This window comes from Rattus norvegicus, chromosome 3 (assembly GCF_021556685.1).
Source record: "Rattus norvegicus strain SHRSP/BbbUtx chromosome 3, alternate assembly SHRSP_T2T, whole genome shotgun sequence".
Lineage (NCBI taxonomy): Eukaryota > Metazoa > Chordata > Mammalia > Rodentia > Muridae > Rattus > Rattus norvegicus.
Window position 1 is genome coordinate 153,500,779 of NC_141536.1, and position 25,451 is coordinate 153,526,229.

Here is a 25,451-nt window from a genome sequence, read left to right on the forward strand (position 1 = left end):
GAGGTTATTTTTTAAAGAAGGACTTGGCATGAATAAAAGTTGGAACAGACCCAGAGAGAAGCTCAGGAGAGGAGAGGCTGTGGGTTTGGCTAGTGGCTGTAGGGTATGTTGGCTTGGCCACCAGCCAGACCACTGCTGCCCCCAGCAGTCACCACTCTGACGATCTCTTTCCTACAGACGATGCTCACAGCCATTTCCATGAGCGCAATTGCAACCAATGGTGTTGTGCCTGGTATGTGACTGGGCCCTTTGCAGAGTGGGGGAGGGCCAGAGGCCTAATGATTGACAGGGGACAGGGGGAGCACTGGGCCAGGCTTTGTGGGTCATCACAACCCAAGACCCGAGACAGTATTGCAGGCCAAGAGTGCAGGGTATGGGGGAGAGCTACGATTGTTCATGGGGGTGGGTATGAGCGAGCCTTTTGGGGCTAGGGAAGGAGGCAGATGCTGGTGTTGGGTAGGGCAATGGCTACTCTCTCTCCCCCACTCAAACCGAGACCCTCTTCTCTACCATCCTACTTTCTGAGCTGTGACCTCTTTACAGGAGTAATTAGCAACATGGTAATAATTAATGCAGCAAACTCCATGCAGAGTGGTTGGCTGGGTCTCCCATAGACTCCTTTCTGGGGTTGCAGCCTGAGGTCTAGAGAAACCTTCTTCTGTCCTCTGTCCCTGAGCCCTGATCACCGCAGAGCCCTCTGACCGTCTCGCTGACACTGGATTTTCTCTGCAGCTGGTGGCTCCTACTACATGATTTCCAGGTCTCTGGGCCCGGAGTTTGGGGGCGCCGTGGGCCTCTGCTTCTACCTGGGCACTACCTTTGCTGGGGCTATGTACATCCTGGGCACCATCGAGATCCTGCTGGTGAGAGGGGAAGAGGAGGAGGAGGTGTGGGGACCCAAGCTGTCAGCCACTTAAACAGTGCTCCCTGGACACCTGCTATAGGCCAAGCCACTGCTTAAGGCCAAAGAGCAGTCGGATGTGGCCTGTCTCGAAAGAGTTCCCAGTCTGGTTGGGGAGACAAGATACGATAATTATGTAACACAAACAGCTGTGGTTTATCAGGCACCCACTGGGTTCTCAGCACAGCTCCAAGTGCTTTGCAGTCATTATCTCGAATCCTTAGAGGTTTAAGCATTATGATGGCATTTTACAAATGAGAAGTTCCAAAAGGCAGATAAAGCCAGCTCAAGGTCACTCAGCTACAGGCATGTTGGCAGAGGTGCATTTGTAAGCGTTAAAATATGACAGCTGGAATAATGACAGCCCCCACCCCCCAACATTCTAGGGACTGTGCTTTAAAGCACTCCTTGGATATTAGCTGCAGAGCCCCGATGGATGGTTCTTAGATTGCAAAAGAACCTCGAGGGACCCACGTAGAGAGATCTGTTAGCAGTAGTGTCTGATGGGGGAGCGGGGTGGGGTGGGGCCGGGTACCTGCTGTTTGAAGGAGAGCGTGGCTGCCTTGTGCCTCCTCTTCTTTCTGTTTGGGTGGGTGTCTATGAGGGATCCTTGGTTTAAGGAGCTTACTTGGAAGACCTCATGCCTAGTGTGCTTGGAGCCCTGGCTTTGCTTCTCAGCACCACGTAAACTCTCTTTACTTGGGAGGTGGAGGCAGGGGGATAAGAAGTTTGAAATCACCGTCAGCTACATAGTGAGTCTGAAGCTTGTCAGGGCCACAAGAGACCCTGCCACAAACGAAAAGAAGAGAGAAAAAGACGTAGAGTTAACATCTTCCCGACCCCCGTGTCCCCTGCAAGACCTGAGGTTTTCAGGCTGTTAGGTTCTGTTTGTTTGTCCCCTTCCCCCACCACGAATCTTTCATGTATTAGGACACAGCCATTTTACAGATGGAGAGGGCAAGGTCAGAGAGTCTCAGGAACATGTGGAGGAGTGTGGACCTGCATCCCTCTGGCTTTCGGGGTCTGTGCTTGTCAGCCGTCTCCCATGGTGTTGGGGAGCAGGGCTTTAGGGTTGGGGACAGGAGAGAAGAAGCCGGAGACTAGGAGGCGCTGGAGATGGGCATTCTGGTGAGAGCACCGAGGCCCTGTGTGACATAAGGCGTTTCCAAATGCATTATCAGTTTGCCCACGGTCTGTCACTGGGACGATATCAGAGTAAAGGGGGAAAGCGATCCAGCGGACATCAGAAGCATTTTAGCATATGAATTTTATACTCCTGTCTTTCTGTGTGATGTTTTTCTGCATTTGTAAAGCATAACTTCACCCATAAATATTTCCTTAAGAACCTGAACATTCCATTTATCCAAAAATAAAAGTAACTTATACTAATAAGTTCATGTAGACATTTTAGAAAATATAAAATGCAAAAAGTCACATTTCAATTATTCAATAAAAGCTTCTGTTGTCCTTTTCCTTTTTCCTTTTTCCTTTCTTTTTTTTTTATCTTTTTTTTTTTGAGAGAGTTTTTCTGTGTAGCCTTGGCTCTCCTGTAACTCACTCTGTACACCAGGCTGGCCTCAAACTCAGAGATCCATCTGCCTCTGCCTCCTGAGTGCCGGGATTAAAAGTGTGCACCACCACAGCCGGCTTTTGTTTCCTTAAGACAGGGTCTCCTTATAGTCCAGGCTTGTTTGGTACTGGCGATCCTCCTGCCTCAGCCTCCTGAGTGCTCAGATTACACACATGCCTAGTACTCCTGATATTTGGACATCCCTACAAATATATCTACAGTCACACTCACACAAATGAGTAAATATTTCCATGTGTAAATTTACAGAAGTGAGATCATAAGAAACATTATTTTTTAGAACTTGACCTTACTCACTCAATACACTATGGATAATTTTAAATCTCTTGAGTGAGGTCTTGCTATGTAGCTCAGGCTGGTTTCAAATTCTCCTGCCTCAGCCTTCCACAGTGTTGGGGTTGTAGGTCTGTAGCACTGTGCCTGCCATGGACAGATTTTGAGTCAGCCCGTATAAATTCACGCCTTTCTTTGGTTTGATATTGGGGATTGAACCCAGGGCTTGTGTTCATATTAAATGTACTTCTCATCACTGGACCATCCCAAAGTCCCATGCCACCTTTTAAAACAGCACTGTAGTTTAGCTAGAACCATAAGAATTTATTTACCTACCCTCTAGGAATGAACAGCTATTTTCTACCTTGGTATCACAAATAAATAAAAGCAATAATTATTATTAATAGTTACAATAAATAATGTCAGTAAAGAGCCTTTCCCAGCATCTTTGAGTGGCATTTTCATGGACTGCATCATAGGCCTTGTGAGAGAACCCACCTCGTCTTTAGCCAGTGACCTGTTAATGGATGCCGTTTCCCCACTCTGGAGGCCTTTTCCCTGGGATTGAATCTCAGCTGGCCTTTCCTGGGTCATCTGTCTAACGTCCTCTGCACCCTCCCTACAGGCTTACCTCTTCCCAGCGATGGCCATCTTCAAGGCAGAAGATGCCAGTGGGGAGGCAGCCGCCATGTTGAATAACATGCGGGTGTATGGCACCTGTGTGCTCACCTGCATGGCCACCGTAGTCTTTGTGGGCGTCAAGTACGTGAACAAGTTTGCCCTGGTCTTCCTGGGTTGCGTGATCCTCTCCATCCTGGCCATCTACGCAGGGGTCATCAAGTCTGCCTTCGATCCACCCAATTTCCCGTGAGTGCTGTCTTTCTGAGTCTGCAGTATTGCGGCCTGCCCTGGTCCAGCTCAGACCGGCATAGCAGGAGCCTCTGCTGGGTCTCCCCTCTCTTCACCTCTCAGAACTGGAGTGTGTGGGTTGAGAGTAACATCTCCTGGAAGGGTGAACGTTTTCTGTTTAGGGGATTTTATTCAGGATGGGACAACATTTTGGGGGTTGGGAGGAAGTTCTCTTGAGTGTGTCAACTACTTGCTGGTGGAGGACTTAGGCTTCTAAAGGAGCATGCTCAGTGTGGTAGGGAACCTTCTGGATGGGCCAATCTCCTGGAATAGACAGTCTTGGTTTCTAACACATTCTCAAAGACGGGAAAGAACTCAGAAGAGGGAGAGCCCAGGGTTCAGGTCCCCTTTGGTTTCTCCTCTAGTAAGGAGTCCCCTTTATCTTTCAGTAGCTAAGAAGACAGGCCGCCAGGGCTGCTGTCCGTGGTGCTGAACAGAACACAGCGCTAACAAACTAGTTCTCCATCTCCGTGCTAGAATTGTTTGGGGACCTTTACAGAAACTCTGATGGCCATGGCCCAGGCAGACTCAGAATCTCTGGATGTGGGACCCTGGAATCCGAATCACTGAAGCTCTCAGTGGCTCTCCTGTGAAACCAGGGAGAGGTCTTGTTCATTCTATCTTCCTTGCTCTCTTCTCTCCCTAGGATTTGCCTCCTGGGGAACCGCACGCTGTCTCGCCATGGCTTTGATGTCTGTGCCAAGCTGGCTTGGGAAGGAAATGAGACAGTGACCACACGGCTCTGGGGCCTATTCTGTTCCTCCCGCCTCCTCAATGCCACCTGTGATGAGTACTTCACCCGAAACAATGTCACAGAGATCCAGGGCATTCCTGGTGCTGCAAGTGGCCTCATCAAAGGTCTGAGGGAAAGGGGCTGGCATCTAGGGAGTGCTGTGGGGAATCATAGGTTAAGTGGTCAGGATTACGGGTGTCCCTTGGGGTTCAGTTCAATTAAGTCAGCTTTAATTGAGCATCTTGTATAGACCATGTCTTAAAAACTATGGAGAGGTAGAGGCAAAGGTGTGGAATTCACTTCACTGTTGTTACGGGAGAAAGCCTGTCTAATAAGTGTTCTCTACCCTCTAAGTACTCAACACTGTGCTAACACACTGGGACCACGGCACACACAAGTCTCAGTGCTTGGCCTTGGGGACTTTAGTGACAGATAGTGTGTTACTAAATAAGCTATGATCCGTATAGACGTGTATCTAGTGACCAGAGAGCTATGAGGACACAGCATCCATATTCATCAGGTGACAAAAACAGGGCTTCCCTTTCTTGCCATAACTTGTCAGTTATGTAGGGGAATAAGGGAATTACAAAGCAAAAACAGCCTGCCTAATGTGTGTGGCCACGAGAGGCAGAGCCATGTCCTCTGACCCCAGGTCATCCGGTGTGACTTGGTGTGACTTGGAATTAACCTATGAAGAAAGGGGGACAAAGGATGTTGTTAGAGAGGATAGCACGAGCCAGACCGTGGCAGGCCCAGAAGCCGTGCTGAAGAGTTACATCCTGAAGGCAGTGTGGGTGCAGGAGGAGGCAGTGTGGGTGCAGGAGGAGGCAGTGGGGTGCAGGAGGAGGCAGTGTGGGTGCAGGAGGAGGCAGTGTGGGTGCAGGAGGAGGCAGTGTGGGTGCAGGAGGAGGCAGTGTGGGTGCAGGAGGAGGTAGTGGGGTGCAGGAGGAGGCAGTGGGTGCAGGAGGAGGCAGTGGGGTGCAGGAGGAGGCAGTGGGGTGCAGGAGGAGGTAGTGGGGTGCAGGAGGAGGCAGTGGGGTGCAGGAGGAGGTAGTGGGGTGCAGGAGGAGGCAGTGGGTACAGGAGGAGGCAGTGGGGTGCAGGAGGAGGCAGTGGGGTGCAGGAGGAGGCAGTGGGGTGCAGGAGGAGGCAGTGGGGTGCAGGAGGAGGTAGTGGGGTGCAGGAGGATGGTGCTGTGAGTTTGGGACAAAGACGACTCTATACTGAGAAACAGTGATAGTCTCAGTGGGAATGGAGTAGAGGGTCTCGGCTAGAGCTGCTCTTCTGCCCTGGAGGTGTTTGATCATGTCTGGACACACATACAAATAAACACACTCTTACTTTATTTGTTTTGCTTGTGTGTATGCGCGCGCGCGCGCGCGCGCGCGTGTGTGCGTGTGTGTGTGTGTACATGCATGTCATGTGTGCATATGGAGTTCATAGGACAACTTGCAGGAATCTGTTTTCTCCTTCCACCACGTGGGTCTCTGTGACTGCACCCAGATTATCAGGCTTGGCTGCAGGTGCCTTTACTCACTGAGCCATCTTGCTGGTCCCTGGAGATATTTGGCCATCAAAACTAAGGGCATTGACAGAGCAGTAATGGCTCATGCCTCTAGTCTCAGCACTCTTGATGTAGGGGCAGGCAGATCTCTTTGAGTTTGAGGCCAAACTGGTCTCCAGAATGAGTTCCAGGACAGCCAGGGATACACAGAGAAACCCCATCTCAAAAAAAAAAAAAAAAAAAAAAAAAAGCGAGTTGGGGCTGGATAGATGTCTCAGAGGTTAAGAGAATTTGCTGCTTTTCCAGAGGGCCTGGGTTCGAACCCCAGCACTCACATGGTGCCCCACAACCATGTGTAACTCCAGCTCCAGGGGATCTGATGCCTTCTGATCTCTACAGGCACAGGCACACATGTGATGCTTAGACGTGCACACGGACAAAACACCCATGCACACGGAAAGTGAGACAAACAAGAGGGTGCTTCTAATGTTTAGTGTGTAGATCCCAGGCTTCTGCCTAACACCCTATAGTGTTAGAGCATAGCAGAGTCATCTATGCTACCCACCACTGGTGCACGGTGGTGGAGCCCCGGGATGGGGAGAAGAGACTTAGTAGTGAGTGTTCACGGACAGACGTCGGGATGCTTGGAGGCAGGGAAGGGGACAGATGCAGTTGAGAGCAATGCCAGGGTGTTTGAACTGATTGATACCAGTGCCATTACCAAGATGAGAGACGGAAGAACCAGTGGGGGCTTGAGAGCTGGTTGGGTTACCTGGGGACACGCGGAAGTTAGTCTCAGAGACGATCCTCTGTGTCTGTCCCACTGGACTGGACAACTTAAGGGCAGAGGCTCAGTCCCACTCAGCTTTGAAATCTGCTCCTGGTACAAAGCAGGAGCTTGGGAAATGGTGGGGTGTTTAAGGCCAGTGGCAGGAGGTTCCCCATTCCTCCTGGTCCGAGCTCTGACCTCAAACTTTTGGTCGTCTTCCTGAGTCCCTCATCTTCCCACAGAGAACCTGTGGAGTTCCTACCTGACCAAGGGGGTGATCGTGGAGAGGCGTGGGATGCCCTCTGTGGGCCTGGCAGATGGTACCCCCGTTGACATGGACCACCCCTATGTCTTCAGTGATATGACCTCCTACTTCACCCTGCTTGTTGGCATCTATTTCCCCTCAGTCACAGGTGAGCGGGAGCTTGGGGAGGGAGGCCTCCGCCTGTGAGTGGGTGGACCGGAGAGTCAGAGCCAAGACTAGGAGTCCTCAGTTTGCTAACCCTGCCACCTAAGCCGGAACTGTCATCCAGGTGAAGGAATCTCAAAAGCCCACGCCCACGAGTCGGCATGGCAGGGTGAAGCACTGACTGGGCCCCCAACTCCAATACGTGTCCCTTCCTCGGTGGCCCTGGCTACTATCTGAACTGCTCTCCTGCCTACAGGGATCATGGCTGGCTCGAACCGGTCCGGAGACCTGCGGGATGCCCAGAAGTCTATCCCTACTGGAACTATCTTGGCCATTGCTACGACCTCTGCTGTCTGTATCCTACATGGCTGATCTGTGTCTACAGTGAGCGCATGCGTGCGTGCGTGCGTGTGTGCGTGCGTGCGTGCATGCATGGGTGCGTGTGTGGGTGCGTGAGTGCATGTGTGCGTGCGTGCGTGCGAGCAAGCGACATTGCAGGAGTATGCACGTGTGTGTGTGTGTGTGTGTGTGTGTGTGTGTGTGTGATATTGCAGAAGGCACTGCTATTGTTACCGTCTCTGGTGGCTCAGGAAGGGGGTGGGGGCAGGCACTACCATGCCAACGATTCTCCTTCACTTTCTGCCATAGACATCAGCTCTGTTGTTCTGTTCGGAGCCTGCATCGAAGGGGTCGTCCTACGGGACAAGTAAGGAAAGGGACTGGTTGTTCTGGGGGAGGGGTGGGCTCAGGGGGAAATAGACCTGGCGGGGAGGCTGGGACCTGAACAAGGGGCCATGGGTGGGAGGCCCCCATTTTTATTAAATATTAAATATTTTCTTTTTATTGTCGCTGAAGCTCTAAAAAAAAGTCTCCTTAGAAAGGTCACCTTTGGATTGGGATAGTGATACATTTAAGACCTTTTTATTCCTCCATTCGACTAACACTTCTGTGTGTTGCTTGCTGCCTTGAAGGTTCTAAGGGAAGCAAAGAGTAAAAGGGTTTTTCCTTTTTTTCCCTTGTTTTGTATTTATTTATTTATTTATTTATTTATTTATTTATTTATCCTGAAGGGGCTCCATGGGGTGACAACCACACTTACAAACAGACTTAGATGCAAAACACGAAGGGAACCCAGGGCTACAGAGCACACGCAGGGGCACAGTGTGACCTGGTCAAGTGAACAATTTGCATAATCACTGCTGTTTTAGGGCAGTTTGCGGTCCATTCATCTCCCTTAGTCCTAGACCTCCCACAGATTGCCAGGGGTCCAGCAGCTCTTTCGCCTCAGCTCTTTACCCAGCATTTAAAGGAGTTCAGCAGCCGCTCTGAGGAAGAGCTGAGAGGGTTTTGTGTGTTCGTGTGTGTGTGTGTGTGTGTGTGTGTGTGTGTGTGTGTGTGAATTGTAATTTGTCGTCACTAACCACAGATCAAAAGCATTCATTTGGCTCAACTCAGCTTGTGCATCTTTCTCCGTCATTGTCTCCTAAACAATACATCTGGGGCCAGAGCACTTCCAGTGTGTTCGGGGCTCTAAGTCACCAGACATGAGTCTGAGGTTTCAGGAGAATGTGTGCCTGCCAGTGGAAACTGTGCCGTCTACAGAGGAGTGAGCACCACAGAACCTGGCATTTGGGGAACAGGGGTACTGGTACCTGCCCCCTGCAGGTGCTGCCTGGGGTTCGCCTCACTCTTCCTTCCCACTTTCTTTAAAATGTTTATTTATTGTTGGGCTGTGGTGGCATACACCCCTAATCCCCGTACAGAACCAGGCAGATCTCTGTGAGTTGAAGGCCAGCCCTGGTCTACAGAGTGAGTTCCAGGTCAGCCACGGCTACATGTCTTGAAAACCTAAATACATACATACATACATACATACATACATACATACATACAATATTGCCAGGTGTGGTGGTGCATGCCTTTAGTAGGCAGACAGACTTCTGTGGGTTCAAGGCCAGTCTGGTCTACATAGTTCTAGGACAGCCAAGGCTATGTAGAGAGGCCCTGCCTCAACTACCCCACCCCCAAAATGTTGTTTGTTTATTTATTTATTAATTATCAGTGTGTTTATATGACGTGGGGGCTGTGTGCATGTGTGTGCAGACATGCGTGTGCCATAGCACTTATGGGAGGTCAGAAGACAACTTTCAAGAGTCGGTTCCATAGATCCCAGGGATTAAGCTCAGGTCTGAAAATTTTGCATCTGATGGTCATTTGAGAGTAGTTTGCCCTCCATGCATCTCATTTAACCGTGGGCCTGTCCCTGTGAGCACATCTGGGGGACAGGACTCCTTGGCCACTGAGGCAGCAGCCTCCCTCCACTCTCCCTCCTCTTTCTCTCCCCTCACCCACTCACTCTCTTTTCTTTCACCATTTACAAAAGTATTTGTTTTTATTGTATGTGTATGAGTGTCTGTCCCCATGTATGTCTGTTCACCGCATACATGCCTGGTATCCATGGAGGCCAGATGTGAGTTGCAGTATCCTCTGGGTCTGGGCTTACAGGAAGATTGTGAGCCACCATGTAGGTGCTGGGAACTGAACCCAGGTCCTCTGGAAGAGCAGCTAGTGTTCCTAACAGATGATCCATCTATTCTGCCCACGCCCCTTCTCTGGAGGTAGGGTTGTGGCTCTGCTTCCCTGGCTGGTCTGAGATCCCTGGACTCAAGGGGTCCTTCTGCACCAGCCTCACAGGTGACTGGGACTGTGCACCCCTTCCATTTTGAGACGGTGCCACGGATGCAAAATTCTTTCCTTTGGTTTTGTTTTCTTTTATTCTTTTTCTTTACTCAGGGTTTCTCTGTGTAGCCTTGGCTGTCCTGGAACTCACTCTGTAGACCAGACTGGCCTCGAACTCAGACCCACCTGCCTCTGCCTCCTGAGTGCTGGGATTAAAGGTGTACATCACCATGCGGCCTAATTTTTCCTTCTTCTTTTTTTTTTCTTTTCTTTTTTTCGGAGCTGGGGACAGAACCCAGGGCCTTGCGCTTGCTAGGCAAGTGCTCTACCACTGAGCTAAATCCCCAACCCCTCTTCTTCTTTTTAACATTAATTTATTGTATGTATGTACATGTGTGCATGTATGTGTGTGCACATTTGAATGTTTGTGTCATAATGTATGTGTGGAGGTCAGAAGACAATTTGTGGGAGTCAGTTCTCTAGTAATTCTTTCCTTCTACCACGTGTGTGGGGCAGGGCACACAGCCAGGGTCCTTCCCTCCTAAGCCATCTTGCAGTCCCCTTCCTCCCTTCTTAATTTATTTAATGTATGTGAGTGCACTGTCACTGTCTTCAGACACACCAGAAAAGGGCATCAGGTCCCATGATGGTTGTGAGCCACCATGTGGTTGCTGGGATTTGAACTCAGGACCTCTGGAAGAGCAGTCAGTGCTCTTAACCACTGAGCCATCCCTCCAGACCCAGCCCCTCCTATTTGATTCATACACCACCAGCACACAGTGAAGCCAGAGCCTCCATTTCTCTCGTGGAGATGCTGTAGTCCTATAGAGCCTGAGTGACTAGCTCAAGACCGTCATGTTAACAACTATTTATCAAATCACCCTCACACCGCGTTCTGGGCAGTTTTATTGGCATGGATGAGGTAGGTTTGTAGAGATCCTCAGCTGTAAGCTGAGGAGGGTCAGTGGTGGGCTCAAGGTTACACAGACAGACACAGTACTGAGGATGCTTGGCTCTGTCTCTCCCTTGACCCTTGTGAAGCCTAATCCTGTGGTCAGCACCCTGTTGGGCGTGCCATCTGTCTGGAGTGACCTACTCTGGAATCCAGATGGCATCGTTCACCCCCATATCTCTGTGCCCTTCCTCTCTCTTTCCAGGTTTGGGGAAGCTGTGAATGGCAATCTGGTGGTGGGCACCCTGGCCTGGCCTTCTCCTTGGGTCATTGTCATAGGCTCTTTCTTCTCTACCTGCGGAGCTGGACTACAGAGCCTCACAGGGGCCCCACGCCTGCTGCAGGCCATCTCCCGGGATGGCATAGTGCCCTTCCTGCAGGTCAGTGTGACAGAGCCACCCCATACAAAAAATCAGTCATCTGGGCCCCTGTCCAGGAGACATGAAACCAGGGCCATCACCAGCCCTGAGCTCCCTCCTGTGTATCACCCCGCAGCTACACTAGAAAAGAAAGGACTTTATTTGGACCTGTGATCAGTACCGTCTATGAACACTGTCTGCTCTTAGGGGAAAAACAGATAGCTCTTCTTCATCCAAGGGGCCAGTTGGGGATTCAGAGATTCAGTGGTAGGGCAAGGAAAAGCTTTTTCCCCTGTGGTCCTTAAGAAAAAAAGTCTAGGGCTGGAGAGATGGTTCAGCGGGCAAGAGCACTGACTGCTCTTTCTGAGGTCCTGAGTTCAAATCCCAGCAACCACACGGTGGCTCACAATCATCTGTAATGAGATCTGATGCCCTCTTCTGCTGTGTCTGAAGATAGTGAAAGTGTGCTTACATAGAATAAATAAATCTTTAAAAAAAAAAGTCTATAGAGCATACAGACACACTCAGTCTACCCCTCAGGAGCCTGGTTCCCTCTGGGGGGTCAATGAGGGTGGGTGGGGCAGAGAGAGCCCACTGTTCCCTTGAGTTCCCTAGATGGTGCAGAATACAGCTGTCTCTTCGTAGCCCCTTATTGGTTATAAGAGTTCGGTCTCTACTCCCCCAATTCCCGAAACTGATGGCTGCTCTGTTCCTAGGTCTTTGGCCATGGCAAAGCCAACGGAGAGCCAACCTGGGCGCTGCTGCTGACTGCCTGCATCTGTGAGATCGGCATCCTCATCGCCTCCCTGGATGAGGTCGCCCCTATCCTTTCCATGTGCGTACCAGGTCTGGAGCTCACCTGTCGGTCCCACGGGTCTCTTCCTTGGGTCCTTCCCACCGCTTCCCGCCATCTTTACAACTCCAAGAAGTTCCGCCGTGGTCATAAAAGCCTGCCCTCTGTCGTGCAGGTTCACCTTCACACACACGAGGGTGTGCTGTGAGGTCCAGCCCTTTCTCTCGTTTTCTTCCTACCCCTCTCCCTGCAACGTCCGTCCGTCCTGTTCTCTCTTCCGGTCTCGGTTTGTCAGTCCTGTTCACTCTTCCGGTCTCGGTTTCTCTCTCTCTGCGTCCCCTGCACCTGTTTCACCTCAGATCAATTCTCACTGCAGGTTCTTCCTGATGTGTTACATGTTTGTGAACTTGGCTTGCGCGGTGCAGACACTGCTGAGGACGCCCAACTGGAGGCCACGCTTCCGATATTACCACTGGTGAGCACCCCTCCCCAAACCCTTTCCCACAGAACCATGTCTTACCTCTCCTTAGCCCCATTTCAGCTCTGAGGTCATTGAACAGGGTGTCCCATCCCTCCAACTTTTGTATCCAGTTAGCTCCAGGAAGGTCGTAGAGAGGGTCTTCTGAGTATAGGCAGTAACGTGGCAGTCATAAAATAGACCTCAGTGACCCCTTCTCCCTGCTCCACCTCTTAAAATGTGACATGGAGGTTAGAGTCTGACACACTCAAATTCACCAGCTGACTCTCCACTTTCTTGCTCTGGGAGCTTAGGCTGGTGATGGAGCCTTTTGGAGTCTCAGTTTTTATTGGGCACAATAGTCACACTCCCTCCTGGGTTCCTGGGGAGCACATTGGCCCTGGATGCAGAGAGGACTCAGCCCTTGAGGCGGGGTCCACAGACCTCCTCGACATGTCACTCTGTGGCTTTTCTTCTATGATGGGAAGGACCATGCTCACTCCACACCAAAAAAATCTGAGTTCACAGCAAGTGACTGGCCCATGGTCTCCAGTAAGACTGTTGGAGAATGAACTGAAGGCCACATGACTTCGGTCTCAGGACCATTCTTGAGGCTGGCTTCCTTCCGGAAGGTCCTGTTTCCAATGTGTCCATGGACCACTTGGAGCCATGTACCTGAGGCTGACCGGCAGGCAGGGTCTCAGGGACAGAGATGGGGCAGTGATTTGAGAGTTGGTGGGGGCATGGATCTGTGTCCTGTCATGGACACTTATTTAGAAAGCTTCGTGTTTGTGTGGTGCTCAGGGTGACAACAGGGCAGGAGGTAGGCCTGCAGGACCATGTCTTGCCCAGGCCGTGCCGTCTGAGTCAGTGTCACTCACCATCAGCCCTGCCAGGGCTCAGGGGCAGGGTCTCTTTTCTTTTCAGGACCCTCTCCTTCCTGGGCATGAGCCTCTGCCTGGCCCTGATGTTCATTTGCTCCTGGTATTATGCGCTGGTAGCTATGCTCATCGCTGGCCTCATCTATAAGTACATCGAGTACCGGGGGTAGGTGCCGGAGGAGGCCAGAAAGGTTGAGGGTGGGCAGGGTGAGCAACACAGACGGTGAAGGGTAACTGGGTGGTGGTCCAGGGCTGGAATACAGGGGACGGGGTGATGGTGACATGGGCTAGGTCTGGACATGAGGCTAAGGCTTGAGAAACGGACGAGAGGGCATCTAGATTTAGAAATGATTTCAAAGGGATGATTACGGCTTGTCTAAGTCAGGAAGCCAGAGTGATGTGGGGGAGAGATGGCTGTGCCCTGGAACTGCCAGTTCTGTGAGATGTTTTCCCCTGCTGCTCCTGGTTTCTCGGACTCATGTGATTCCCCTTCCTGGTCCCCAGGGCAGAGAAGGAGTGGGGGGATGGGATCCGAGGCCTGTCTCTCAGTGCAGCTCGCTATGCTCTCTTGCGTCTGGAGGAAGGACCCCCGCATACAAAGAACTGGAGGTGAGCAGTAAGGGGTTCAGCTAAGGGGTTTGGGAGGGGGCACGGCAAGGGAACAGGGACCAGGTTTATCCCTCTGACTTTGTTTGGCTGAGTGGTACCTCCCCCACCAAGACCCTGACCCCAGCCGGACAGATTCCTTCTACAACACTATGGTGGACTGAGACCCAGACATTTGTTCTCCATATCCATTCACTGTGGCAGCCTCCCAGCCATTTCTTGTGAAATGTAATTCTTAAACTCACGTTGTATGGCAAACTCCCTTCCTAGGTCTCGGGGTTGCTGCCAGCCCCACAGATCTGTGGAGACGCACACGCACACAGAGAGAGGCAGATAGACATCAATTCTGTGGTGTTGGCCTCTGCTTTGAGGGTGGTAGGGTCTCCCAGGAGTCTCCAGGCCCTATTTCCCTCCTGCCTCTCAGGTCAGACACTTCCCACTGCACACCCCAGCTCAGCTTCTGGCTCCCTGGTTCCATCAAGGGTCAAGTTGGAGATCCGAACTAGAGACACGTTACTAGCCTGGGGTTCCCAGATGCCACTCTTGGCACTGTCTGTAGGTTCCCAAGTGGACAGCACAGGGTCCAGCCTAGAGTAGTAGGCCCTTGGTCAGTACCGTTGACGTGATACGGAGTTGGAGGGATGTGAAGCAGAAGGCATAGAGGAGTGGTGGGTCCATGGCTGGAAGGATGCAGGGTTAAGCATACATGCAAAGAGGAGTCTATCCGGGTGAGGAGATGGATGTGTGAACGGACAGCGGGTGGGTGGACGTGTGGGTGGGTGCCTGAGCGAATAATGCCTGGTGGGTAAATTCATCTGGATACAGCTGGACGGCTGAAAGATAAAATGGCTGAGTAGGTGGTTGAATGGATAGATGAATGGGGTAGATGGAGAGACCGGTGGGTGGGCGGATGTATGGAGAGGTATGCATGGGAGATGGCTGGACGGCTTGCTGTTCAATGAAGTGGTTGCTGCTGCCCCAGAAGGTTATGGTTGATGGGGCCCAGGTGTGGGGGCATAGAAGACAAACGGGTAAACTGATGTCAGTCATGTGGTGGGAGGGTAGGTTGTTGGGAGGTGGGGAGGTGGGTCACATGGACCTGCACCCTCTTCAGGCCCCAGCTACTGGTGCTGGTGCGTGTGGACCAGGACCAGAACGTGGTGCACCCGCAGCTGCTGTCCTTGACCTCCCAGCTCAAGGCAGGGAAGGGCCTGACCATTGTGGGCTCTGTCCTTGAGGGCACCTTTCTGGACAACCACCCTCAGGCTCAGCGGGCAGAGGAGGTGAGGAGAGGCCGGGTAGGGTGGGGAAGCCAGGGTCTGAAGGGAACTGTTCTTGCCTTCAGTGTGCCTTTGGGGATCAAAGGGCACTCGGGCAACTTCTCTTCTTAGAAGGCAAACCTGAGCGTCAGAGAGTGAGCAAGTGCCTTAGATGTCACCCCATAGGAGCTGGCGAGAGGGCTCAGCGGACGAAGTGCTTACTTGCTGTTTAATAGGACCTGATCTGAGGTCCCTAGCACCCACAGGAAAGCCAGGCCCTGGGGGAACGCTGGGTATGCATAACTCTAGCTCTGAGGGCAGGGATGGAGATGAGAAGATCCTGGGAGCTTATTGGCTAGCCAATCAGTGAGCTCTATGTTTAATGAGTGACTCAAAAAGTAAGTCGACCTCAGGCCTCTGACCTCATGAACATCTGTGCACACGTGCACACACACGATTCAGCCTACAGAACCAATGGCTAATAGAGGCAGAAGGGCCCATTTTATGGATGAGGAAACTGAGGCTTAGAGGCCAGGTTACCTAAAGTCAGAAACTATTCATCTTGCTGAAAGGGGAAATCTTTTAAGGTCTTTTCAAAACCAAGGATCTGCCGGGCATAGTAGTACACACCTTTAATCCCAGTCTAATGGGTGGATGGATCTCTGTGAGTTCAAGGCCAACCTGATCTACATAGTAAGTTCCAGGACAGCCAGGGCTACGCAGAGAGACCCTGTCTCAAAAAAAATTAAATGAAACAAAAATAAAAACAAGAACAAATTCAAAGACCTTGTAGGAGGAACCCAAGGCCCAGAGAGGAATGGCAGCTTTCTGAAGTCACAAGGTTGGCTGGAAGTCTAGCCAGGACTGGCGAATGCCCCTGGCTCTGGGTCACCTGCTTTTGTTACATCCACAAAGGAGCACACAGAGCCACTGTGAATGGGGCATGAACTGTAGAAGTGTCTAGAACCCAGCGTGTAGAAGAGGCCGGGGGCTGTACCTAAGACTTAGGCCTGTCTTCCCGAAAGGTTGTAGCCGGGAGTAGAGAGAGAAAAGGGGGCCTAAGGGAGGTGAGGTGGGACGGGGAGGGACACCCCTAATGGCTTTTGACAGTCGCTGTTTCTGCCTCACTGAGCCGTTCACATCAATCTATCAAGACTTGGAGCTGGGGGCCCCAACTAGTCAGGACAACTCAACATGGATTGGAGGAGAGCATGCTGGGTACCAGGCAGTAGGCTAGGGATAGGGCAGGGCAAGAGACCAAATGCTAGCCACAGGCCACAGCCACACATGGGAGGCTCCAGCCCCATTAGGCACTGTTGAGTGCTCTCGCTGAGTTAAAGATAACAGCTATCCGACACATTAGGGCTATGATACAGGGCAGTGTCCTGAGCCCTTTCATGAATCGACTTGTGTAATTCTCCTGATTCCCGAGCATATCTGCCCCACCATGGGGAGATATGAGTAGAGGTTAGGTGGCTTGCCTGAAGCCACAGCCAGAAGGTGGCAGAGATGGAAATTAGCCTCTGCATGCTTGACACCAGGGCAGCGGTTGAGGGCAGAGCAGTTGAAATCGGCCTCCTGGCTTGTCCAATTCTCACACTAGCAGCTTGTCCTCAAGTGAGACTTTCTTCCTCCGAGCCTCGATTTCCTCATGGATAAAGTGGGAGTAACTAGAACCCTTCCCTCATCAAAGGATAAATGTGGGCTGAAAATGATTATCGTTATTTTTGTTAAACAATTACATGTGGCCGTGCAGAACACCCTGGCTTGACTGTGGTCTAGAAGGAGGGTGCTGTCTGGGGAGGGTGGCCTCTGAGTGAAGGGAGCCAGGTTTTAATGGATGATAGGGTCAAGAGCTTGCGAGATGGTGGTGGAGAGTGTGCAAGTTAGGGCACAGCTGCTATCGAGGAGGCCCAGTGGAGAGACTGAGGGGGGGTGTGAGGGGGGAGGCTGAGGGGGGAGGCTGAGGGGCTCATCTGTGAGGAGCAGGAAGGGGTGGGATGCCTGGTTGGGTCCCAGAGTTGGATAAAATCAGAGCTGAGGTTCAGAAAGATGGGATAGATGCAGGGAGGGACAGACAGAGAGAGAGAGGGAGGGAGGGATGAAAGGGTGGGAGGGAGTCTGTGAGCCCCAGATCCACCTCAGGGTATCTGAGGCTGGACCTCATCGACACATCCCCTCCCCACAGTCTATCCGGCGCCTGATGGAGGCTGAGAAGGTGAAGGGCTTCTGCCAGGTAGTGATCTCCTCCAACCTGCGTGACGGTGTGTCCCACCTGATCCAATCCGGGGGCCTCGGGGGCCTGCAACACAACACTGTGCTAGTGGGCTGGCCTCGCAACTGGCGACAGAAGGAGGATCATCAGACATGGAGGAACTTCATCGGTACTGACAAGGCGGTGGTGGTGGTGGTGGCTGTGGCCGTGGTGACGAGCTCAGGGCTGGGCTCAGGGCTGAAGGGCTGGCTCTGGGATGTTTTGCTTCTTAGCGTGCGCGTGCATGTGTGTGTGTGTGTGTGTGTGTGTGTGTGTGTGTGTGTGTGTGTGTGTGCGCGCGCACATGCAGGTGATACCACACCATCAGCCAGGACAGGGGCAGAGCAAGGGCTGCAGCTTCCCAGTCACTGAGGTCAGGGTTCGTGTCTTGGCTCTGGTCTGTCCTAGATGTGTCCAACCAACACTTAGAGAATGTGCTTTGTGTACCAAGTCAGTTGAGGCTTTCTCTAATGCTCTCATGTCCGTGAGCGCTAGGTACTGTCACCTGCATGTTGGTGTGAGACGGAGACATAGAGACAGAGGAATCTGCCTGGGTCACACAGCTAGGAAGTCATGTTTGAAATAGCCAGAGGCTCCCCTGTTAACTCCGAACAGTTCTGACTCTCTTCAAGGATTCAGTGAGGCCACACATGGTGGGTTCTTCATAATCAAAAGAGGCATTGGCTGGGGAGGGGCTCAGTTGGTAAAGTGCTCCCCAGGAAAGCATGAAGACACAAGTTTCACCCTGGAATCCAGAGGTCCCCAGTATTGGGGGTCAGAGATAGGAGACTCCCTGGGATTCAGCCACCAGCCAGCATAGCCTGCTCTGTGAGCTCTAGATCAGTCAGGTCAGTTAGGGTCCTATCCCAAACAAACAAACAAACAAACAAACAAACAAACAAACACACCCAACAAGGTGCGTAATTCGAGAATAGGAAGGGTGCCTGAGATTGACATCTGCCCTCCATATACATCTACATGTGTGCCCACATAAATACCCCCATACACACACAGACACAGACACACACAGACACACATACACAGACACACACAGACACAAAACACACACAGACACAGACACACACACAGACATACACAGAGAGAGGGAGACACACACAGAGAAAGAAAAAAAGAACAGGGGACACTGTTGTCACTTAACAGATGGGAAAACAGCCCAGGAGAGAGAGACTGAAGTACTTTTTCAACAGTTAAGTAGCAGTAGATGATGAGGCCCAGGCAGTGCTGGTACCCTGATAACTGGAGTTCAAGGTCAAGGTCGGATGGAGTGTGGTAGGTGCTGGGTGCTGGGTGCTGGGTGCCAGGAAACCTTGTGGCTTTTCCTGAGTATTGGGAAAACTGGTCACTGTTGCCCTCGGGTCTTATTTTGATCTTTCCAAGAACTCGTCCGGGAAACTACAGCTGGCCACCTCGCCCTGCTGGTCACCAAGAATGTTTCCATGTTCCCCGGGAACCCTGAGCGTTTCTCTGAGGGCAGCATTGACGTGTGGTGGATCGTGCACGACGGGGGCATGCTCATGCTGTTGCCCTTCCTCCTGCGTCACCACAAGGTGGGTGTGCACGGCTGTCGGTGGTGCAGGAGGGTATGGGTGTGCACGGCTGTCGGTGGTGCAGGAGGGTATGGGTGTGCACGGCTGTCGGTGGTGCAGGAGGGTATGGGTGTGCACGGCTGTCCGTGGTGCAGGAGGGTATGGGTGTGCACGGCTGTCCGTGGTGCAGGAGGGTATGGGTGTGCACGGCTGTCTGTGGTGCAGGAGGGTATGGGTGTGCACGGCTGTCCGTGGTGCAGGAGGGTATGTGTCCACGCAGGTACATAGGTGATGATGCTCTGGGCTCTGGTCCAGGGCAGCCCCCATGCCTGGTGACAGGTGAAGGGGGGAGGGGCATTTTGTCACAGGTTGTCTCTTAGCCTCTGGCCACATTTTTCTGGGTTGCCTCTGATCCTTGCAGGTCTGGAGGAAATGCAAAATGCGGATCTTCACCGTGGCGCAGATGGATGACAACAGCATTCAGATGAAGAAAGACCTGACCACGTTTCTGTACCACTTACGAATTACTGCAGAGGTGGAAGTCGTGGAGATGGTAGGTCCCTAGGAGCCCCGGACGTTCTTAAAGTCCCAGCTGGGGGCTCTTTCCTTTTGGCTGGGGTCCCAACAGGACCACTCAGATAGCCATAAGTGGATGACGTAGGCTGCCTTCCTCTGTGACCGAGTCCAAGAGTTCAGCCAGCCAGCCCTCTCCCACAAGAGTAGCCGCCATGTTGAAGAGTGCTCACTCTATGATAGACTGCTGTGTGCACTTGGCGAGTTGGGACTCTCATGACCTCCAGGGAGGCACACACACACACTGATGTTTTCATTCCCAACTAGAACACTGAGACACAGAAAAGTTTGGGGACCGACCATACAACACAGTGAGTGGAAGAGGCAGGATTCAAACCCAGGCAGGCTACCACATGGTCTGTTCCCTGAGGGCACACTGTCCCACTCCTGTCTCTCCACCTCTTCAGTGTATCCATGCCTCATGCTGAGTTCATTAACCTACACATGTGTCAGTCTGTTCCCTTAACGCCCCATTCATCGGGGTATGTGTTCATTCATCTCTCATCCTCTTCTTCTCCTCCATTCACTCGGGTAATTTGTTAATTAATCAATGCATTCATCACTTCACAGTTTACCCCCTGGGTTCCGTGTTGGGTGCACAGGGAACGAGCTGCCTGCTCTCCTAGGCCATGGTTTGGTCCCCTGCCTCCTAGAAGCTTGGTGCAAGGACATGGGGATAGGGAGCTGCAGGCAGGTGGGAGGGAGGGCTCCTGCCTCCCCCCACCTTGGCCTCCCCTCCTAGCCGCTGCCTTCTCCTCGCCCCGTAGCACGAGAGCGACATCTCAGCATACACCTACGAGAAGACATTGGTAATGGAACAACGTTCTCAGATCCTCAAACAGATGCACCTCACCAAGAACGAGCGGGAACGGGAGGTAAGGGTGCCCTGGGAGGTAAGGGCGCTCTGATGGGGCTCTTAGGACTGAGGGCCTGCACAAGTGTGGGAAGTTGTGGGCTGCCATCCCTGGCCATCAGGAATGCTGTATTCACATTAGGTGTCCCCCCCCACTCCCCCCACCCCCGTCACCTCCCTATCTCACAGCTCTCCTGCTGTGAGGCTACATGTGGCTGTTGCCGCTTTCCATCCCCCTCACAGAGACTTTGGCATCGAGACAGACTTTTGTCTCTGTAGGAGACTTCTAGGCCTGAGGGAGAATAGTGGATGCTAAATATGTATGGATGACAAGTTCTCAGGGGGTGTGTGCCACCAGTGTGGGAGACTCGCCGAGTGGGTAACAGATGGGTATTTAAAGACTTGGATGCTGGGGAGGAGTCAGGGGCGAGCCTCCTAGGGGATGAGCGAAGGCTCTCAGGCGAGGTAGTGCCGAGCACCCCATGGGGTAAGGTCTCTTCAGTTTCAATCACTGGCCCCCTGGAGTATGGATAAAAAGATCCACCCCAGGGAGTGGAGTCCCTGGAGGGAGTGAGGGATGATACCCAGGGCTGTGGACCGAAGAGCTCCCGGAAGTAGCTGTCAGGGAGTGAGTGGAGGGTCCCGCAGGCGAAGGTAAAGAACCTGGGGCTTAGAGTCTCTCAGGTGGGGAGAAGCTGCTTCTCAGAATGTGGCTGGTAGGTGTTCAGGGAAATGAGTGACAGACCCTTGAAGGACAGGGGTGTCACCCAGGGCGATAGCAGAAGTGATAAGAAATGCCGTGTGCCAGAGTGGCATGGGACCATGGTGCCAGGCTCAAGCTTGCCGTGCCAGGTGTTAGACCGCTGGTTACCGATGGCAGGGAGGCCTGGGCTCTGGAGACCAGAGGCCAAGTCAGCGATGCAGTAGGTGTCTGGTCGAGAGGCACTCCACTATTTTCACAATGTGAGCCACTCGGGAATGCGTGTCACCCGGATAAGCACCAGCTGCAGTAAAGGCTCTTGGCAGGGTGTGGGTGGTGACCCCCAGCAGAGCTGGCACCAACCTGTGTCACTCCCTAGATCCAGAGCATCACAGATGAATCTCGGGGCTCCATTCGGAGGAAGAATCCAGCCAACACTCGGCTCCGCCTCAATGTTCCCGAAGAGACAGCTTGTGACAACGAGGAGAAGCCAGAAGAGGAGGTGAGTGACTGGAGTGGTTCGGCTCTCACTAGAGGCAGCAGAATCTTTGGCCACCGAAAGTGTCACCTGCTGAACCATCATCCCTACCTCAGGTGCAGCTGATCCATGACCAGAGTGCTCCCAGCTGCCCTAGCAGCTCGCCGTCTCCAGGGGAGGAGCCTGAGGGGGAGGGGGAGACAGACCCAGAGAAGGTGCATCTCACCTGGACCAAGGATAAGTCAGCGGCTCAGAAGAACAAAGGCCCCAGTCCCGTCTCCTCGGAGGGGATCAAGGACTTCTTCAGCATGAAGCCGTACGGGCCTGGGGCTGCGTCTGGGGGTAGGGTGGGCCTAAAGGTGTTTAATATGGCAGGATACATGGGCAGGAGGGTCCTGATCTGGCAGTTTGACGACCAAGGGCAGAACTTGCCTTGGTTTCCCCAGTTCGAGACTGACAGGGCTGGGCTTGATCGTTAAGGGTCAGGACCCGCTCTCGAGTTGCAGGTGTTGAAAAGGTGAAGGTGGTGGTGGGGGCACCGCTTGTCCTGGGCAGATGGTGGCTGGCTCAGCGGGTGCCTCTTCCTGACCCCTCTTTTTCTTTCTCTCTTTGCTTCTCTCTGTTTCCTGAAGGGAGTGGGAAAACTTGTAAGTGCGCCACCATTTCCATCTTTTCTCCGAGGTTTCTAAGGTCCCCACTCCACGGAACCCTCAAGGGGTGTCCCTGGTCATTGTCCAGCTTGGAGAGTTCTGGGGTTGGGGGCGGTCCCAAGCTGGCAAGCACCAGGCCCGAGCAGCCCGACTTGGGAGGGCAACCAGACCTAATTTTTCCTGGCCTGGGCTAATGTCCTTACTTCCTCTCCTCTCTCTTCTGCAGGAACCAGTCCAACGTGCGGCGCATGCACACAGCTGTGCGGCTGAACGAGGTCATCGTGAATAAATCCCGGGATGCCAAGTTGGTGTTGCTCAACATGCCCGGGCCTCCCCGCAACCGCAATGGAGATGAAAACTGTATCCTGGATTTAAGTTAAGGGGAAGAGGGATGGGAGCGGCGCCGTACGTGGGTCCTACGTGGGTCCTCTAGTCTGGGATGGAAACTCCAGGACAGGGAGGCGGGCTGAGGGAAGGCGCAGGTTGTCTCCTTGACCAGCTCTCAGACATGGAATTCCTGGAGGTCCTCACTGAGCAACTGGACCGGGTGATGCTGGTCCGCGGTGGTGGCCGAGAGGTCATCACCATCTACTCCTGAAGGCCAGGACCTGCCACTCCGGCCCGAGCGAGCCCGGCCCGCGGCCCCGGAGCCCTCGCCGCGCCTCCCCGCCGCTGTCACCGTTTACATAAGACCCCGTTGCCCGTGCCCTGGCCCTCTTCCCTCCCGCTGCCTGCGGCCCGGAGGCCTTGCCCGTCGGGGCTGACCCGGAGGGCGGCCCGTGGGCCCCTTTTCTGAGCCCGGCCTCGCCCTGCCGGAGTAGACGTTGCAATAAAGGTGGCGAGGCGGCGTGGAGAGGAGCGGAACCGTGGTCCCGGGCCGGGGAGCCCCGAGCCCGTCCCTCCCCACGCCCCGCCGCGCTCCCCCCGGACCCTGGTCGCTGAGCCCGGGCGCCGCTCGGCTGCGCTATACATAGTGTACAGGAGACATCGAGTGTATTTTTAATGTCCCCATATTTCTGTAAACTAGAAACGCAACGGACTCCTCGCCACGGCCGCGCTCTCCCCGCTGCGGGCGCCCAGGAAGGCGGAGACCCGGGAAGCCAGGGTTCCCTGCGCTCCCGAGCTGAGAGCCAAGTGCTTTAAGGCCGGCGCTCTCCTTTCCCTTTCCTGTCCACGGCCCGGGCTTCCCTCTCTTCCCTCCAGTTCTTGGCGAACACAGGTGAGGCGACGGCCGGCTTCGGTGGATGCGAGCTTCCCAGCGGCCAGGAGGGGGAGGGGACACCCCTCCAGGGGGAGAAACCGAGGCCCGCGCCCACCGAGGAAGCCCTGCCCGGTGCCTTCGTGGAGGAGCAGGCGTCTCTCCTCTGTTGGCTTGCCGCCTGCTCCCCCTGTCCCGTGGCTCCTCGCCAAAGACTGAATTTGTGGAGCTGGAGGGCACACCCTCCCCACTTTCCTTCCTGGGACAGGTGAGGGGCCAATGCCAGTCTAGGGGCCGACTCACAGGAGGCCTCGCGCAGCCTCTTGGTCCCCACTCTGCAAGTCCTGCCTGGGGACCCAGCCCCCCTGGTGGTTCTGGGGCGGAGCTTTGCTGCCTAGCAGCAAGTCCTTAGTTACTGTCTCCAGATACCAGGACCTGGAGTAGGGAATGGAGTCATATGGGTTCAGTTGTTCCTGGCGCTTCTCTGCCCCCTGCTCCCCCTCTCCCCCTCTCGTAGGACACAAGGACTTTGGCTTTCTTAACTCATCCTTGGCGCTTCCGCTCCACCACGCCCACCTGTGGGGAGGAGCCCTCAGCCCTAGAGAGGCGTTTGGCTGGTTCCCTTCCCCCAGGGCACGTTACTAAGAGGACAGGCACTGCATGCTCCTTTAAGCGCCCTCTGGGACTGGGTACAGTGCCTCCAGCCCCAGGGCCCTGGTCTGCGCACCTAGTTAGACATCATTGCCCACTCCAGGGCCAGGGCCACTAGCTGACCTCACCACCTTTTTCCTTGAGCCCAAGGCAGAGAGAGCTGCAGCTGGTGCCATCTAGACAGGCTCAAGTGTGGCCAGTGGCAGGGCTCGAGGGCCACTGCCCTGTTGCTTGGCTCAGGACCTCTCTGAGATTTGATGGGGACTGGATATTCTTCCAGGTAGTAGCCATCAAGTCGGAAGTGTTGGACCCAGGACCTGACATTCCTTCAAGACTGCCCTCCCTTGCTGTGGTTTTGCCTTTTGGGGCAAGAGAGGGGCTGGGCAAACGGGGAGGAGGCAGTATCAACACCGATTAGGGAACCAAAGTTGCACTACCTGGGCCCAGCCTCTGGTTGGCAAGAGCAAAGTTTCTGTTGATGAAAACAAACAGCCCACAACAACACCCCCCCCCCCGTTTTCTGTGCTCCATGTGCAATATTTGTTATGAACCTTGTGTCGTTCAAGTCACCTTTATAATCACTGTAGCTAGATGTTCCATGTCCATCCAGGTGACTTTACTCTGAGTGCAATATTTCAATAGCCTGGTAGTGAGAAGAGTGTTGCTTTTGTTTCAGCCGACCTATGTGCAGGGCAATGCAATGCAGTCCAAAACCCTTGTAAATAGGAGAGGTTGCAAGCCAAATCAAGAGTATTTATCGTTATTACTATTATTATTAGGCCTGCCTTTAATTTTAGTGTTTCGGTATTTCGCATCCTGCCTCGGTATTGATCGTGTGTTCTCTGTGCCAATATGCAAAGGAGAGGATCAGTTCTTTCCTTTACTGTTGAATGCTCCCATTTACTGCTTTAAGGCTTTTACTGTGTTCATTTTTTAGATACCTGTCTGCACACAATGCAATAAAAATAATTTTATTACACCCTTGACAGCCTGAGGGGCACGGTTTAGAGACTTCAGGAGGAAGTCAAATTCACCGTCAGCACATGAAGCTTTGGTCTTTTGAGACAGGGTTTCATGGAGCCCAGGTTGGGCCGGAACTTGGCTAGTTAGGTATTAGGTGGGAAGGCTATCCTCTGCTCACAGAAGTGAGCACACCAGCTTTGGGGCCCCGTGCCTGACCAGGAGTGCTTCCTAGGTGTCAAGCCACACGGCTGCCGGCACCCTCTGGGAGGCAGCGAGTCTCTTCTCTGGCGGAGGCTCGGGGCATTCATACCAAGTATACTAAAGGCTCTTCAAGGCCTCAGGTTCTGACTATAGAGTATGCACAATGGATGGCAACAGGCATGAAGGCAAGAGAGGAATGAAAACCATCGCCCACAGAGGCTCCTCACAATGGCTTCCGTCCCTGTAACGCATCTTGGACACACCTGCCATATGCTGTCTCTAGCAGCAGGCACAGAGCAGCAGTTTGCTGT

The 25,451-nt window shown here is 53.2% G+C and overlaps 1 protein-coding gene across 7 annotated transcripts in view; it reads left to right on the plus strand.

The window, feature by feature from the left end:
- Window positions 1-24,960, plus strand: part of Slc12a5 (solute carrier family 12 member 5) — a 39,406-nt gene extending 14,446 nt beyond the window's left edge. For 4 of the 7 annotated variants that reach the window (NM_001393675.1, NM_134363.2, XM_087647485.1 and 1 more), the window contains 22 exon segments: window positions 178-232; window positions 733-863; window positions 3,388-3,629; window positions 4,318-4,529; window positions 6,920-7,090; window positions 7,343-7,441; window positions 7,735-7,792; window positions 10,923-11,097; window positions 11,793-11,911; window positions 12,246-12,344; window positions 13,254-13,373; window positions 13,712-13,816; window positions 14,928-15,096; window positions 17,261-17,456; window positions 18,725-18,894; window positions 19,295-19,426; window positions 20,214-20,321; window positions 21,379-21,501; window positions 21,594-21,793; window positions 22,110-22,124; window positions 22,354-22,487; window positions 22,634-24,960. In NM_001393675.1, the coding sequence (NP_001380604.1) occupies window positions 178-232; window positions 733-863; window positions 3,388-3,629; window positions 4,318-4,529; window positions 6,920-7,090; window positions 7,343-7,441; window positions 7,735-7,792; window positions 10,923-11,097; window positions 11,793-11,911; window positions 12,246-12,344; window positions 13,254-13,373; window positions 13,712-13,816; window positions 14,928-15,096; window positions 17,261-17,456; window positions 18,725-18,894; window positions 19,295-19,426; window positions 20,214-20,321; window positions 21,379-21,501; window positions 21,594-21,793; window positions 22,110-22,124; window positions 22,354-22,487; window positions 22,634-22,725 (2,925 nt within the window). In that variant the 3' untranslated portion in view covers window positions 22,726-24,960. 7 annotated transcript variants of the gene reach the window in all.
- The last annotated feature ends 491 nt before the right edge of the window (window positions 24,961-25,451 follow it).